Here is a 15,967-nt window from a genome sequence, read left to right as displayed (position 1 = left end):
GAGAATAAACTGTTTAAACCATGATTGACATTAAGTTTGTCAATAAAATATTGACCTGCTATCATCTACACATCTTACCTGTCCATGATGCTCTTTACACCATTCAGACATGCCATCCAGTAGCTCATCAGGTTGCTTTATAATTAAGTTAGGACCCTGTCGTTAAAAGAATAGTCCTGAATAATTATTTCAAACATCTCTGTATTACACGCAATGCTACTGCAAAAGATGTTCTACATTTTGTTAGGTGCACTAGGATCAGGAATGAAAACTGCACATGCTCAGTAAGCTGGTAAACTGACACTTGCACTCACCAGTCCAGTTAGAAAATGATGCAATACTAGCAGAGGAAAGTAAAAAAGAAAAAAAAAAAAAAACTCAGATGTGCAAGTTTGGACCACTTACATGCCAATTCATGCAACTTGCAAGCCTTTTAGGATCACCTTGGAACAAAATCTAACCCACCTCATATAAAGCACCAGCTAAACAGACCTGAGCTCTTCTACACCTACAGAGCTGCTAGAGATGCCTGGAATGAGGGCAATTGTATGCCACTCACCTACTGTCTTGAAGGAGAGCTTAAAGGGGTTCCCGTGGGTTGAAAAAAAAACAAAAAAAAACAGACACTTACCTGGGGCTTCTACCAGCCCCCTGTAGCAGTACAAGAAGCCTTCGTACTGTTCCTGCGCTGTAAGCTCCCGATGACGCGAGCGCGCTTTATTCGGCTTGTTAGACGAATAGCCCGGTGCTGGCGGCGGGGGAACGGGTGATCGGAGGAGGACAAGACAGCTACAGGGGGCTAAAAGAAGCCCCAGGTAAGTGTCAGATTTTATTTTCAACCCCCCCCCCCCAGAGAATCCCTTTAAAAACAGCAAACTTCTAAATGGGGAAAGGAAAAAATGTATTCGCATCTTTTCCATACCCCAGACTCATCTCTCAGAACAGCAGGCAGTAAAATAAAAACAGGCATATAGATGTGTATCGTATACTACCCAGTTGTTTGCTTGCTGGAAAATTATGTGCATATAGGGGAAATCCAGCCAAATTTAACAAAACATGGGACAAGAGGAGAGAACGCTGAAATATGCAAGTCACAGGGTATCCTGCTGGATATGATGTTACAAGGCCCACACGAATCAATATCTGTATGTCAAATCTTGGGAACAAGTGTACAGTATATAACTTTGGCTTGATAAGGTACATACAGTATTCGGCCCACTTGAAGTTTTCCACATTTTGTTATATTACTGCCACAAACATAAATCAATTTTATTGGAAATCCACGTGAAAGACCAATACAAAGAAGCGTACACGTGAGAAGTGGAACGAAAATCATACAGGATTCCAAACATTTAAAAAAAAAAAAAAAAAAATAACTGCAAAGTGGGGTGTGCGTAATTATTCAGCCCCGAGTCAATACTTTGTAGAACCACCTTTTGCTGCAATTACAGCTGCCAGTCTTTTAGGGTATGTCTCTTCCAGCTTTGCACATCTACAGACTGAAATCCTTGCCTATTCTTTGCAAAACAGCTCCAGCTCAGTCAGATTGGATGGACAGCGTTTGTGAACAGCAGTTTTCAGATCTTGCCACAGATTCTCAATTGGATTTAGATCTGGACTTTGACTGGGCCATTCTAAGGGCTCGTTTCCACTAGTGCGGCGTGCGTCTCGTAGACGCACGCCGCCACTGAGCGGGATCGCAGGCGATTCCCATCAGCCGTGCCATGCACGGCTATGGGAATCGCAGCCTCCGCCGCGAATTCTGTGGGGGTTTCCGGCCGAATCGCTACTGCAAGCGATTCGGCCGGCGGCGCCGTTATCCCCTATGGCAGAGTTTCCCCGCGCGATTTGCCTGCGGGGAAACTGCGGATTCGCGGCCGTTTCCGCGAGAGTGGAAACGGGCCCTAACACATCGATACGTTCTATTTTAAACCATTCCATTGTTGCCCTGGCTTTATGTTTAGGGTCGTTGTCCTGCTTGAAGGTGAACCTCCGCCCCAGTCTCAAGTCTTTTGCAGACTCCAAGAGGTTTTCTTTCAAGATTGCCCTGTATTTGGCTCCATCCATCTTCCCATCAACTCTGACCAGCTTCCCTGTCCCTGCTGAAGAGAAGCACCCCCAGAGCATGATACTTCCACCACCATATTTGACAGTGGGGATGGTGTGTTCATAGTGATGTGCAGTGTTAGTTTTCTGCCACACATAGCGGTTTGCATTTTGGCCAAAAAGTTCAATTTTGGTCTCATCTGACCAGAGCACCTTCTTCCACATGTTTGCTGTGTCCCCCACATGGCTTGTGGCAAACTGCAAACGGGACTTCTTATGCTTTTCTGTTAACAATAGCTTTTTCTTGCCACTCTTCCATAAAGGTTAACTTTGTGCAGTGCACGACTAATAGTTGTCCTATGGACAGATTCCCTGAGCTGTAGATCTCTGCAGCTCGTCCAGTGTCACCATGGACCTCTTAACTGCATTTCTGATCAGCACTCTCCTTGTTCGGCCTGTGAGTTTAGGTAGATGGCCTCGTCTTGGTAGGTTTACAGTTGTGCCATACTCCTTCCATTTCCGAATGATCGATTGAACAGTGCTCCGTGGGATGTTCAAGGCTTTGGAAATCTTTTTGTAGCCTAAGCATGCTTTAAAATTTCTCAATACCTTTATCCCTGACCTGTCTGGTGTGTTCTTTGGACTTCATGGTGTTGTTGCTCCCAATATTCTCTTAGGCCTGGTGCACACCAAAAACCGCTAGCAGATCCGCAAAATGCTAGCAGATTTTGAAACGCTTTTTCTTCTTTTTCTGTAGCGTTTCAGCTAGCATTTTGCGGTTTTGTGAAGCGTTTTTGGTGTAGATTTCATGTATTGTTACAGTAAAGCTGTTACTGAACAGCTACTGTAACAAAAAACGCCTGGCAAACCGCTCTGAAGTGCCATTTTTCAGAGCGGTTTGCGTTTTTCCTATACTTAACATTGAGGCAGAAACGCATCCGCAATCCAAAATCTGCAGCAGCCCGGGAGTATGCGTTTCTGCAAAACGCCTCCCTCTCTGGTGTGCACAAGCCCATTGAAATACATTACCCAAGCAGATCCGCACCAGCATGCGGATCGCAAACCGCAGCCGAAACGCTCTGGTGTGCACTAGGCCTTAGACAACCTCTGAGGCCGTCACTGAGCAGCTGTATTTGTACTGACATTAGATTACACACAGGTGCACTCTATTTAGTCATTACCACTCATCAGGCAATGTCTATGGGCAACTGACTGCACTCAGACCAAAGTGGGCTGAATAATTATGCACACCCCACTTTGCAGTTATTTGTAAACAATGTTTGGAATCATGTATGATTTTCGTTCCATTTCTCACGTGTACACCACTTTGTATTGGTCTTTCACGTGGAATTCCAATAAAATTGATTCACGTTTGTGGCAGTAATATGACAAAATGTGGAAGCCGTCAAGGGGGCCGAATACTTTTGCAAATCACTGTAAGTGTATACTACATACTTGGTGTTGTAAAGCCTCTTTGCATCTCACCTGCAAACTATATTCCTGATATCTACAGAAGTGTACACTGCGCTACATTATTTGACTATCCAGATTGTATATACAGCTTGCAATACTCAAAATAAAGCCTTGATTTGTGAAAACAAAGGGGGGGGGGGGGTGGAGCACAACACGATCGAGTGGCTTCTGGCAGGTGGAATAAGGAGGAGGACAATGTGCACAGCCAACAATTTCAGCAACATGAGCAGCTGGACACACTAGATTCTCTGCGAAGGCTGGTTTAGATTCTGGGTACACACGCCGATCATATTGAATTACACAGTGTGGCACTAGACCTTTAGAGCAAGACGCGCCAACAATTAAAATAGCTAAATTTTAGAACGGTTTTAAAACGGAGGAGAATAATGACTTACCTACTCCAAGGATGACAGTAATGCAAAAATATGTCTATTCAGACACACAAGTATGTGTTTCATGGATGTGGCATGCATCCTCAGATCAAAGTAACAGCTTCACAAAAAAAAAGAAAAAAAAAAAAAAAAAAAGCTTTGGGCCAGCATAACAGTCTGATGGCATAAGGCATTAATTGCTTGTCATCCTTGAAGAAGGTAAGAGGCCACCCCTCCTCCATTTTTTTTTAGTTCCCCACCTTGGTAGTAGGTTTTGGGTTTTTAACCCACTTTCCCTCCTGGCTGCTCTTAATATGTCTAACATACTACACAAGAAGAGAGTCTAGGTAATGTAACATGAAATGTACTGTTTCATCAAACATAACACATACTGTCTGCCTGTCTAAATAGAATGACCTTCTACATTTATATTATGAAGAATTTTTACTGCCAAATAAAAAAAGGTTTTTACCTTTTTGAAAAAAAGATTTTTTGGATACAATAAAGTGTGATATTGAACTTTGGAATCAAAATACTGTTTTGTTGTTTCATCACATACATAGATCTTCCTATACAGAAATGTGACATTTTTACTGCTGGCAGGTGATGTCAATAGAAGTAGCTGCTGCTTGCTTTTTGGCAGTTGGAAACAGCTGTAAACAGCTATTTCCCACAATGCAATGAAGTTCACAGACAGGAAACTGCCAGGACCATGGTCCTCACAGTTTCCTGTGGGAGGGGTTTCACCACAACATCAGCCATACAGAGCCCCCTGATGATCCGTTTGTGAAAAGGAATAGATTTCTCATGGGAAAGGGGGTATCAGCTACTGATTGGGATGAAGTTCAATTCTTGGTCACGGGTTCTCTTTAAGTTGCCACAATAGGGAAGCATGGAACTTTGGAAGACTGAATTTGCCCCATGCAGCCACTTGTTGATCATCTGGCTACTGCTTAACCTCACCAATAAAATCATTTCTAGGGAGAAAACCAAGCGAGGATTCACACTTGTAGCGTCAGGAAACACAAATTATTTCTTGCACACAATTTTACACATACGCATGAGTTTTTAGATCATCAGTAGCAAGGATTATCAATGAAAAATCACGAGTTAAAGTAGTACTGAAAACTAACTGCCGAATCTCAGATGCCTCCTGAAATTGCAGGAGGCCCACAGAAATGCATTATGTGTGTTTTAGAAATGCATTAAAAGGGATGCAATCTCTGCATAAAACCCATAGCCACATGAAGTACGGTATGTTAACTTTATTAGAATAAATATACTATACTCACCTCGGCAAGAATATTGAGCTCTGAGTCAGTTATTATACATGCCATCTCTATTATTTCATCTTTTTTAATATCCAGCCCAGTCATCTGTAACACAAATATAATGCACACGGAGCATTAAAAAGAAAAATAGATTTGCATGACAAGAGTACTCATAAGCAATTTTTCACTCAATAGATTAGCTCTTAGTGATGTAAACATCAAATCTAAAGCTACTGAACATACTCACTGCAACAACCCAGGAAGATGGATACAGAGACGTCACTCAGTGACGAGCACAAACAGGAAGCCATGCGATCGCGTTACTTTGTGCTAAGTTGTCGGGGATCTTAAAAATCCCAACCGCCGTGATGGCCGTTATCGTTGTGACACGCTAAACAACATTTGCGTAATGGCTCGCCTGTACCCACATCACGAGATTGCAGAAACGATCGCTCATCGCTAAACAAAATAAATATTCGCCAGCCGTTGTGGAAATCACGTGGTGGCTACGGGCCGTAAAAAACGTGATAAAAAACAGGGACAGGTTGATCCATGTTTGGACCATTTTATTGATTGAATGCGGACAGGACATAGCCATTCTTTATCACATTAAGCATGTGGGAGAGAAGGGGCACCACGGTATACACGCCATGATTTCATAGCTCTGTATTGTACTGTGAAATCAAAAGCAAGTGGTGGCATAATTCATAAACAAAACGTATGCTGAAATCTTCTAATATCTATCAGTGCAAGGTGGTAAAAATGAATGATATCAGATAGATATCCATAGTTTGCCTAACCGGCCACTAACCTAACAGCTCATGCATTGTTTTCTTTCATACTTAGGGTCGGTTTCCACTATGCATGTGCAGTGTTCGATTGTGCTGCACTAATGCTGTCTTAATGCACATGCTCAGTGGCATATTTCCAGGTGGCATAAATTACTATTCCCCCTCTAGCCCGCCATGGACAATCGGACACAGCACCAGCATATGTCTTGCAGGACAGCTCTGGCACTGGCAGTGATAAGAGTACACATCCGAATACCTGTAGCTATATGCATGGCTATAGGGATCTGGATGCATGCTGCAGAAAACTGCAGCGTTTCTTGATCTGCCTCGCATGTGGGAAAATGCTGCGTATTGGGACGTAGTGGAAATGGCACTTAAAGGGGTTCTGTGTATCTTTTTAAACTTCTACCGGCTCCCTGCAGCTGTCCTGTCCCACACCTTCCTCTACGATCCTCTGTTCCCCCACCGCCGGTCACTGTCCAATTATTTGTCTAACTAGACAAATGCATCTGAGCCTGCACGGCATTACTCGCTTTCTGTGAGTGGATCAGATACCTCGGGGCGGGATTTAGCACTCTACTCTCCACAGTTTTGCAGTGAGTAGGCCAGCTCTGATCTGCAGTAAAAGCAAAAATAGCCTGCACTGCACTCCACATGTTACCCGGAAGTGCGTACAATCCCATGGGAGGACTGTGATGATATTTTTATCGGTGACTGCAAAGTGGAAGTGGTAACGCTGCATCCTCTCATGTTTACATTATTCCTCATTTTCCCCAGGCTGCTTATTTGTACAGTACTGTATACAGGGCTGTGGAGTCGGTCCAAAAATCCACCGACTCCGACTCCTCAGTTTAGGATTCCACCGACTCCAACTCCTCTATTTTGCATATTACAATTTTGTTGATTAAAAGTATGTAACGTGAAATTCGTCTCTAACTGCCAACGCTTAGGAATTTTAAAAGACAACTGAAGTGAGAAGGATATGTAGACTACTAGATTTATTCCCTTTAAACTAAAACTAGTCCTTGGTAAGAGTACTTGTAAAAAGGTACAAACCGGAACAAAGAACATCTATCAGGCCCTAGGCAATGTAAGGCCTGGTGCACACTAGAGGAGTTTTTCTGAGCGTTTTGAGTTTTTAAATCTGCTGCTAATGTTATCCGATGTGTCTGTTCACACTGGAGCAATGAGGTTTTGTAAAAAAAAAAAAACCATAGCATTACATTGGGAAGAGCTTTTAGAGGTTTCAAAAGCTCTTCCCAATGTAATGCTATGAGGTTTTTTACAAAGAGCTTTTGAAACCTCTAAAAGCTCTTCCCAATGTAATGCTATGGGTTTTTTTTTACAAAACCTCATTGCTCCAGTGTGCACAGACACATCGGATAACATTAGCAGCAGATTTAAAAACTCAAAACGCTCAGAAAAACTCCTCTGGTGTGCACCAGGCCTGAGGCTGCATTTCCACTTGTGCGGTGCGAATCGCCGCGGTAAAAATTCGCATGCGGATGCGAATTTCGCATGCGGGTCTATACGAATTTTCATGCGAATTCGCATGGATGACGATGTATGCGAATTTAACCATGGCAGTGCTGGTGTGCTTTTCCATTGTTTCTATGCGAATTTGCATGCGAATTTGCATGAAAATTCGCATGAAAATTCGCATGCCCAAACCTCATGCGAATTTCCTATTAAATACATTGTATGCGATTCGCATAGCGGTATGCGATATGCGAATTCTGATGGCTCTGCCATGCAAATTTTTTCTGCACAGAAAAACGCAAAGGAATCCTGACAAGTGGAAACAGTCCCATTCACTTGTATTGCTATGCGAATTTTCATGCGAAAAACGCATGCGAATTCGCTATAGTGGAAATGAGCCCTAAGTGTGGGTGCTTGTAAGAATTATGTGCAGGTACTCTGCAGGGGAATGAGGAGATTCTTCCTCTATTACACATTCTTCATGCACAATCTGAACAAGGTTTATGGGTGATAGACAACACCTCTGTGTTCAATGTGCACAACATTCTCAGTGGATTCCCTGCAGCTCTGTGGGGAGTGCACATGTAGAGTATAGTACTGTGTAACAAAGTAAACCTGAGACAGATGAAAATTAAAGTTTTATACATACCTGGGGCTTCCTCCAGCCGCCTTCGGGATAATCAGTCCGTCGTTGTCCTTCACCACCTGGATCTTTTGCTATGAGTCCAGGTACTTGAGCCAGTCAGGCGTAGTGCGCATGCACACACTCCGCCGCCAGGAGCATACTACACCTGTGCAGCACTATTGCGCAGGTGCAGAATGTTCCTGGCTGTGGGAGCGGCACGTGGCTGGACTGCGCTGATTGGCTGAATTACCGGGACTCATAGCAGAAGATCCAGGTGGTGGAGGACAGCGAGGGACTGATTGGCCTGAAGAGGGCTGGAGGAAGCCCCAGGTATGTATAAAACTTTACTTTTCATCCGTCTCAGGTACCCTTTAATTTGTAGTCACCAAACCAAATTTTAACATATCAAATTATTTGATTTCATGAGCAAAGGGAGTGCATACATTTGCATAAATCAGCATCAATGCAGAATTATTTCCATCTTATTGACCATCTCTATTAGTGACAGCTCCACATCAGGCTTTATTCTTACAGCATAGATGTTATTTAGTATATATAAGAGATTCCTGTGTACACATAATATATACAGTCACAATCAGATATGTATATCTGACCTTAAAAATACGGGGACTGCTTTATTGAAGCAGCACAAGTAACTAATTTTGATTGGTTTATTTCATTTTTGTGGACTAAGCACAGCTATTACTGTATATATACTGTATTTATATACATTATTTTTAATGGCTATTATCTGAGAAAGAACATTTTATCATATTTTCTATTTTAATTAGTTTCAAATTCATTAGGAGTCGGAGTATTTTTTCCCCGACTCCGAGCACCCAAAATTGCCCCGACTCCGACTCCACAGCCCAGACTGTATATCCAGCAGAGGCCATTCTTGTCTTACAAATGTTATCAGGCATCAACTCACTGCAACCAGCCCGAAGAGAGCAGCTGACCATAGATTTCACACTGACATATGACACATGCACCGCCCACTGTTTACTATATCCAGAGTCAGCATCACGTAGGGGCCAAAAAAACACGTTAACTATAACAGAAGTTTTATTATATCTGAGTTGTCTATACCAGGCGTTGCTCCCACAGACTTAAAGCGGATCCGAGATGAAAAACTAATTATAACAAGTAAAGGTAGCCATACACTGGTCGATTTGCCATCAGATTCGAACAACAAATAGATCCCTCTCTGATCGAATCTGATCAGAGAGGGATCGTATGGCTGCCTTTACTGCAGATTGTGAATGGATTTCAGCCTGAAACCGATCACAATCTGCTGAGCTGCCGCTATCGCCCACCCGGGCCCCCGCATACGGGCATCTTCTCCGCATCAGCTTCTGCATCCCGGCTTCCGGCATAACCAGAGCGCCCTCTATTTGTACTTCCGCTGTCACTGCAGTGACACAGGAAGTTATGCTGATGCCGGGATGCGGAAGCTGATGCGGAGAAGATGCCAGCCGGGAGGTGATGCAGAGAAGATGCCGGGAGCCAGCTTCAGGTAATGTATACCTGCGTCGGTCGTACGCCACTACCGATGCGCTCCTTACCCGCAGCAATCGACGGTAATTTTCCGCACGGTGCGATCGACGGGACCGATCTATTTCGGGCCGAAATAGATCGAAAATTAGCGTGTTGCGTGAACGATTTGACAGCAGATTCGATCCCAGTGATCGAATCTGCTGTCGATCGGCGGGAAATCGGGCCAGTGTATGGCCAGCTTAACTTGTCTATATATCTTAGCTAAAGTTTAGATAGTTTACACAGCAAATCTAGCTGCAAACAGCTTTAATAGAATATAAAGGTGGCCATACACTGGTCGATTTGCCATCAGATTCGACCAACAGATAGATCCCTCTCTGATCGAATCTGATCAGAGAGGGATCGTATGGCTACCTTTACAGCAAACAGATTGTGAACCGATTTCAGCCTGAAACCGTTCACAATCTGTTGTGGTGGTGCTGCTGCTGCTGCTGCTGCTGCCCCCGCCCGCATACATTACCTGCTCCGCCGGCGCGACTCCAGCCCCCCGGTCACCGCTGCTCTGTCTGCGCTCTGGTCTCCAGGTCCGGCATGCCTCACTTCTTCTAGCCCGGCAGGAAGTTTAAACAGTAGAGGGCGCTCTACTGTTTAAACTTCCTGCCGGGCTAGAAGAAGTGAGTCATGCCGGACCTGGAGACCAGAGCGCAGACAGAGCAGCGGTGACCGGGAGACTGGAGTCGCGCCGGCGGAGCAGGTAATGTATGCGGGCTCTATTGCGTCGGTCGTCGGGCACTCGAACGCCGCTAGCGATGCGCTCTTTACCCGCGGGCGATCGACGGTTATTTTCCGCACGGCGGGATCGGACGAAATGGATCGAAATTCGGCGTGTAGCGTGAACGATTGGCAGCAGATTCGATCCCAGTGATCGAATCTGCTGTCGAAACGGGCGCAAATCGGGCCAGTGTATGGCCAGCTTAACCACTTTCGGATTTCCCAGACGCATAACTACGCCCCTATTGACTTAATGAGCGGATCAGGGGCGTTGATAAATGCCCCTGCCGCTATTGTGCTGTGCGGACACGATCGCGCGCTCCCGCTCCCGCGCGCTCCCGCCCGCGGGTGCGCGCCCCCGTGCGTGCACATGCGCGTGCACCAGCTTCATTTATCTCTGGGTGGGATTGATGAATGGGAGTAATTACTCCCATCACCAATCAGATGCCTGTAACCATGAATGAGCACTGCTATAAGCCAATAGCAGTGCTCATTCATTTGTGAGGTTTACAAACAATGTTGCCAGCACTTAAGAAGATACAGTTACCTTGTAATCACTCCTGAGAGGATTACAAGGTAACTGGATCTTCTTTTCTTGTATTCTGACTGCCACCTAGAGGATTTTATAAATATACCAGGACTTATAAATAAATATACCAGGACTATATACCCCTGATCAACCCTGATTAACCCTGATCAACCCTGATCTAATCCTAGCCTCCCTTGCTTTTTTTTTTATGGTTGGAAATATAGAAATAGTGTATCTTTTCATTTTTTTCTCTTTTTTCTTTTTAAAATGCATAGAGAATAACATTATTACTAAAATAAAATATCACCCTTGAAAAGCCTAATTTGTGGCGAAAAAAACAACCTATAGATCATTCACATGTGATGAGTAGCAATAAAGTTATCAGTGAATGAATGGGAGGAGCGCTGAAATGTAAAAGTTGTTTTGGTTTTAAGGGAAGAAAACCTGTGATCCTGAAGTGGTTAAGAACATTTCTTCCTGTGATACAATGACAGCAGACATGTTTGTAAACATTACACAGAGGCAGGCTTATCTGCATCTTGAGCAAAGAAAACTAATCCCCCCCTCCTCCTCTGAAATCTCTGGCTAGTAATACCTCCCCCTGCCCAGACTGGGCTCCCATGAGCCCTTGCTACTGTCTGAAAGTGCCTTGGCTCTCTGAAAATCTGTTTGAGTGGTTTATTTAGTTTATAGGGAATTAGAGCATTAAAACAAAAAAGTATTTGGCTTGAGGAATGCCCTATAAACAATAGGAAAGGAACACAATTATGCAATGAGTAAAAGTTAATCTCGGATCCACTTTAAGGCCCGTACACACGCTTGATCTGCAGGAACAACGGGTCCGTCAGACCCTCCCGCTGGGCGGGTCGTTCCAGCGACAGTCTGTCTGCAGACTGATAAGGCTGTTTCTGAGCCAGAAACAGCCTCATCAGTCTGCCTGACAGACTGTACACACGCCAGACTGTCGCTGGAACGCCCGCCCAGCAGGAGGGTCTGACGGACAGGTCGATCCTGCAGATCAATCGTGTGTACGGGCCTTTATAATGGAGATTGACCGGGACCGGGAGAGGTAGTTTACTAGAATCACGTTTGTTTTATCAGAGCTTATTATAAAGAGATAATATTGTATTAGAGTTAAGGAAATTCAGCTAATGCGATTGGGTGGATAGCACCCTCTTGAACTGCTAAGTTTCCAATAAGCTTTGTGCTGTAATTGGAAACCGGTTCCCAAAGAGGTTTCCTGCTGGGTCCCTTAAGAACCTGAGGTGAGAGACCTATGGAAGCTGCCATATTTATTTTCTTTTAAACAATACCAGTTGCCTGGCAGTCCTGATGATCTCTCTGGTCAGTAGGATATAAATCACACACTTAAAGGATACCCGAACTAAAATGTGAAATAATGAGATAGACATGTGTATGTACAGTGCCTAGCACACAAATAACTATGCTGTGTTTCTTTTTTTCTTTCTCTGCCTGAAAGAGTTTAATATCAGGTATGTAAGTGGCTGACTCAGACAGGGAATAGAGTGTGACCCTCACTGATAAGAAACTCCCCTTTTTTACATCTTTCTTGCTCTCAGAAGCCATTTTCTGCTAGGAAAGTGTTTTATAGTTGGAATAGCTTATCAGTGTGGGTCACACTGTAGTCACTTCCTGTCTGAGTCAGGACTGAGTCAGCCACTTACATACCTTATATTTAACACTTTCAGGCAGAGAAAGAAAAAAAAGGAACACAGCATAGTTATTTGTGTGCTAGGCACTGTACATACACATGTCTATCTCATCATGTCACATTTCAGTTCTGGTATCCTTTAAAACAGGCATGCAGCTAAACTTTCAGGGGCCAATCGTAGAAGCTCCAGGAGGCGGAGGAGGATGGCGAGGGAGCTAGAGAAAGCCCCGGGTATGTATAACCCCCCCCCCCCCCCGAGTACATTTGAAATCGGCACCGGTAGACTTGGGCGTAGGATACAGCGGTATATGGCTGATCCTGCTTCTGCACAAGTCCGGGCCGATTTAATTACTATTCCCCCTCCAGGACGCCATGGATAGTGGGGGAATGAAATAATTTGGTTTCCGGAGCCCACGTTACTCACTAAGCGCTGCAATAGGAGTGATTTCTATTGTAGTCTATGTAGGCGCCGGCTGCGCCCAAATCTAGCAGCGCTGAAAAGCACTGCTCCGTGTCCCCCCCCCCCCCCCAAATCCTCTCAGGTACTCTTCAAGGTATAAGAGGCAGAGGATCAGCAGGACAGCCAGGCTATGTGCATAAAGTAAACAAACATGTCAGCTTCCATATCCCTCCCACCCAGGGTCCCTGACTAGCCCCAACCCAGCAGGAGACCTCATAGCTTTGTGGAAAACTTGTAATTAACTTCTAACAATATATTATTAGAAGATAACCTACATCAACTTTTAGATTCTAGAACCATGGATCTACAATGTGCTTAATGCTCATGATTAGTATGACCGAACTGGTAACCAGCAACTATACAGAAACGTCAGCAGCTGGTGCAAAGCCCAGCTCTTCTCTCACCTCTAGATCCACCCATACCATTCGCTGCTCCATATTCCCCGACATTCTCCTACCCGATGTGACTGGCAGCAGAGAGTCGCTCAACAAACCATTACCAATGCACAACGCTATTCTCTGCAAACCACTAGACGCGCGAAGCATCACCCAGTCACTACCAGCGCTACCGGCTTCCGGAAACACTCAGCATGCCGGGTGAGTCCACGCGTTCAGAAATTCAGAATCGACTCCTATCGGCCACCGTACAACAGCGAAGTGCCGATTCTAGCTGCGCAACCACACCCCTCTTAATCGCAAGACTTCAGCATCTGGAACGGGACGTGGTTGAGGAAATGTGGACGTCACTGCAGTCATGTGCCCTGTCAGGGCGGGAAAAGTGACAGATCAGTGAAAATTGTATGCAACTTTTGTGGGAAAGCCAAGGCAGGTTATAAAGTGGCATATTTATCACCTTCCCTTCTCTCCTCAGATTCTATATAATTATATTACGTTTTGTAAAATGAGACTGCATTTTGGGAATAGTGTAGTCTGGTGATCTGGCATTTGTAAATGTGATGTGGTAGTGTACTGTACCACTAGACCTCCACATGCCTTTTGTAGCTGCCGGAGAGATACTGGAGAGCGCACTTCTCTTGCGCAGACTGGCCAAAGTTACTGGACCCGGTTCCGGCGATAAAGAACATGCGGCGGACTCGCTATTCCTGAGAGATTTTGGGCTCTATTCATAAACCGTTACCGCAAGTTTTCAGCTCAAAACAGCGGACTTTCCCGACCATTTAGCAAAGTGGGCATTCATAAAAGCTGTTCCCGCATGAAAATCTACAATCCCCCAGCAGAGCGAGAAATTTCTTCCTTCTGCAGCGTTTTTCTAGATTTATCTAGAAAAAAGTAACAAAATGGCCATTCATAAAGATTAGAGGAAGCGGTATGTGGACGAGAAATACCGCTTCCTCGAAGCCTGCGGATTACATACAAGTGAATGGGACAGACCTCCCAGAGAGAGTAGTGCACGGAGGGACTCTGCCGGCGTAAGTGTTTCCGCATGCCTTCCGACAGCTTACCGCCAGCCTTCAGCGGGAGATCTCCGCACTTGCATCGCAGCTGCCAACATTTTTATGAATGACCACCCAGAAGTCTAAAATACCGCTGCGGTATTTTCCCTCCAGGAGTTTTTTCGCCGCAAATGTTTTATGAATAGAGCCCACTATGCTGAAATTAATCGGGAATTGGCCTGCAGTGTATGGGTAGCCAATGGATCTCTGTAATCAGATTCTATCAGAGAGATTTGTCTTCTAGTCGAATCTGCCCATCATCACTTGGTATTGGTGCAGGTTGAGCAACTGCAGTTTGTAAGTGTAAATTATCAGAGATGCGTACGTTAAAAAGGGGCACTGGGAAAAAAGGGCGCAGGGTTTTAAACGATAAGCATGGATAACGTTTAAAAATGTATTGTACTGTATTTCGTTTAAAATTAATGTTTTATAAAGTTATAAATCATTAAATAATGTGCATTAAATCGGCAATTGTAAAAACGTTAATCTTTCGTTTAAATAGTGAAACGTATAATAACGTTTAAAATTTTTTTACTAAGTAACCCTCCCTGTACCTACCCCTAACCCCTAGACCCCCCTGTTGATGCCTAAACCTAAGAGCCCCCTGTTGGTGCCTAAGTAACCCTCCCTGTACCTACCCCTAACCCCTAGACCCCCCTGTTAGTGCCTAAACCTAAGACCCCCCTGTTGGTGCCTAAACCTAAGACCCCCTGTTGGTGCCTAAACCTAAGACCCCCCTGGTGGTGCCTAAACCTAAGACCCCCCTGTTGGTGCCTAAACCTAAGACCCCCCTGTTGGTGCCTAAACCTAAGACCCCCCCTGTTGGTGCCTAAACCTAAGACCCCCCTGTTGGTGCCTAAACCTAAGACCCCCCTGTTGGTGCCTAAACCTAAGACCCCCCTGTTGGTGCCTAAACCTAAGACCCCCCTGTGATAAGCATTATTAAAGTTTCAAAAACATATTGTGCGTTTTTTTCGTTTAAAAATAATGTAAAAAAAAAAATTGTACTGTTTTTCGTTTAAAAATAATGTTTGAAAAAAATATTGTACTGTTTTTCGTTTAAAAATAATATTAAAAAATGTATAAATCATTAAATAATGTGTAATCATGAGAAGCAGTAATAAAACATTAAGTCTCCGGGCGCCGCTTTTAAAACGTTATTTTTCTCCGGCGCCCTTTTTTCCTATCGGGCGCCCATTAAACGATATTTATTATGGGAGTGAATGGCGGCGCCCGATTTGTCCACTAGCCTCCTGCGCCCTTTTTTACTGTTACCATCAGAGATACTGTGGAGTAATTTTGCACTTTACAGGGAGCCTCAGTATCATATTGGGTTGGCATGTGTTCATAAGCCAGGGACTCCCTGTATTCAGACCATAAGACACAGTGACATTTTCCTACATTAACCACCTGGGTGGTATGGGTCAGGCAAGAAAAATGACCTAAAAGCGGTATGCTTGACACATAGGGTGGCCACTTGCAGAACCCCAAAAAGGAGGACATCGTACCGAGGACAGTGGCGTACAATA

At 44.4% G+C, this 15,967-nt stretch overlaps 1 protein-coding gene across 1 annotated transcript in view; it reads right to left on the bottom strand.

Annotated features, from left to right (window-relative positions):
• Positions 1 to 13,637, bottom strand: part of REXO2 (RNA exonuclease 2) — a 38,910-nt gene extending 25,273 nt beyond the window's left edge. Inside the window, exons 1-3 of the mRNA XM_068240842.1 lie at positions 13,390 to 13,637; positions 5,183 to 5,266; positions 79 to 156 (exon numbers count right to left, since the gene is read on the bottom strand). Coding sequence (XP_068096943.1) covers positions 79 to 156; positions 5,183 to 5,266; positions 13,390 to 13,530 — 303 coding nt within the window. The 5' untranslated portion in view covers positions 13,531 to 13,637. The remainder of the gene's footprint in view (positions 1 to 78; positions 157 to 5,182; positions 5,267 to 13,389) is intronic.
• Between the last annotated feature and the right edge of the window lie 2,330 nt (positions 13,638 to 15,967).

Source organism: Hyperolius riggenbachi, chromosome 6 (genome assembly GCF_040937935.1).
Source record: "Hyperolius riggenbachi isolate aHypRig1 chromosome 6, aHypRig1.pri, whole genome shotgun sequence".
Classification (NCBI taxonomy): domain Eukaryota; kingdom Metazoa; phylum Chordata; class Amphibia; order Anura; family Hyperoliidae; genus Hyperolius; species Hyperolius riggenbachi.
This window is presented reverse-complemented; position numbering and strand designations above follow the sequence as displayed.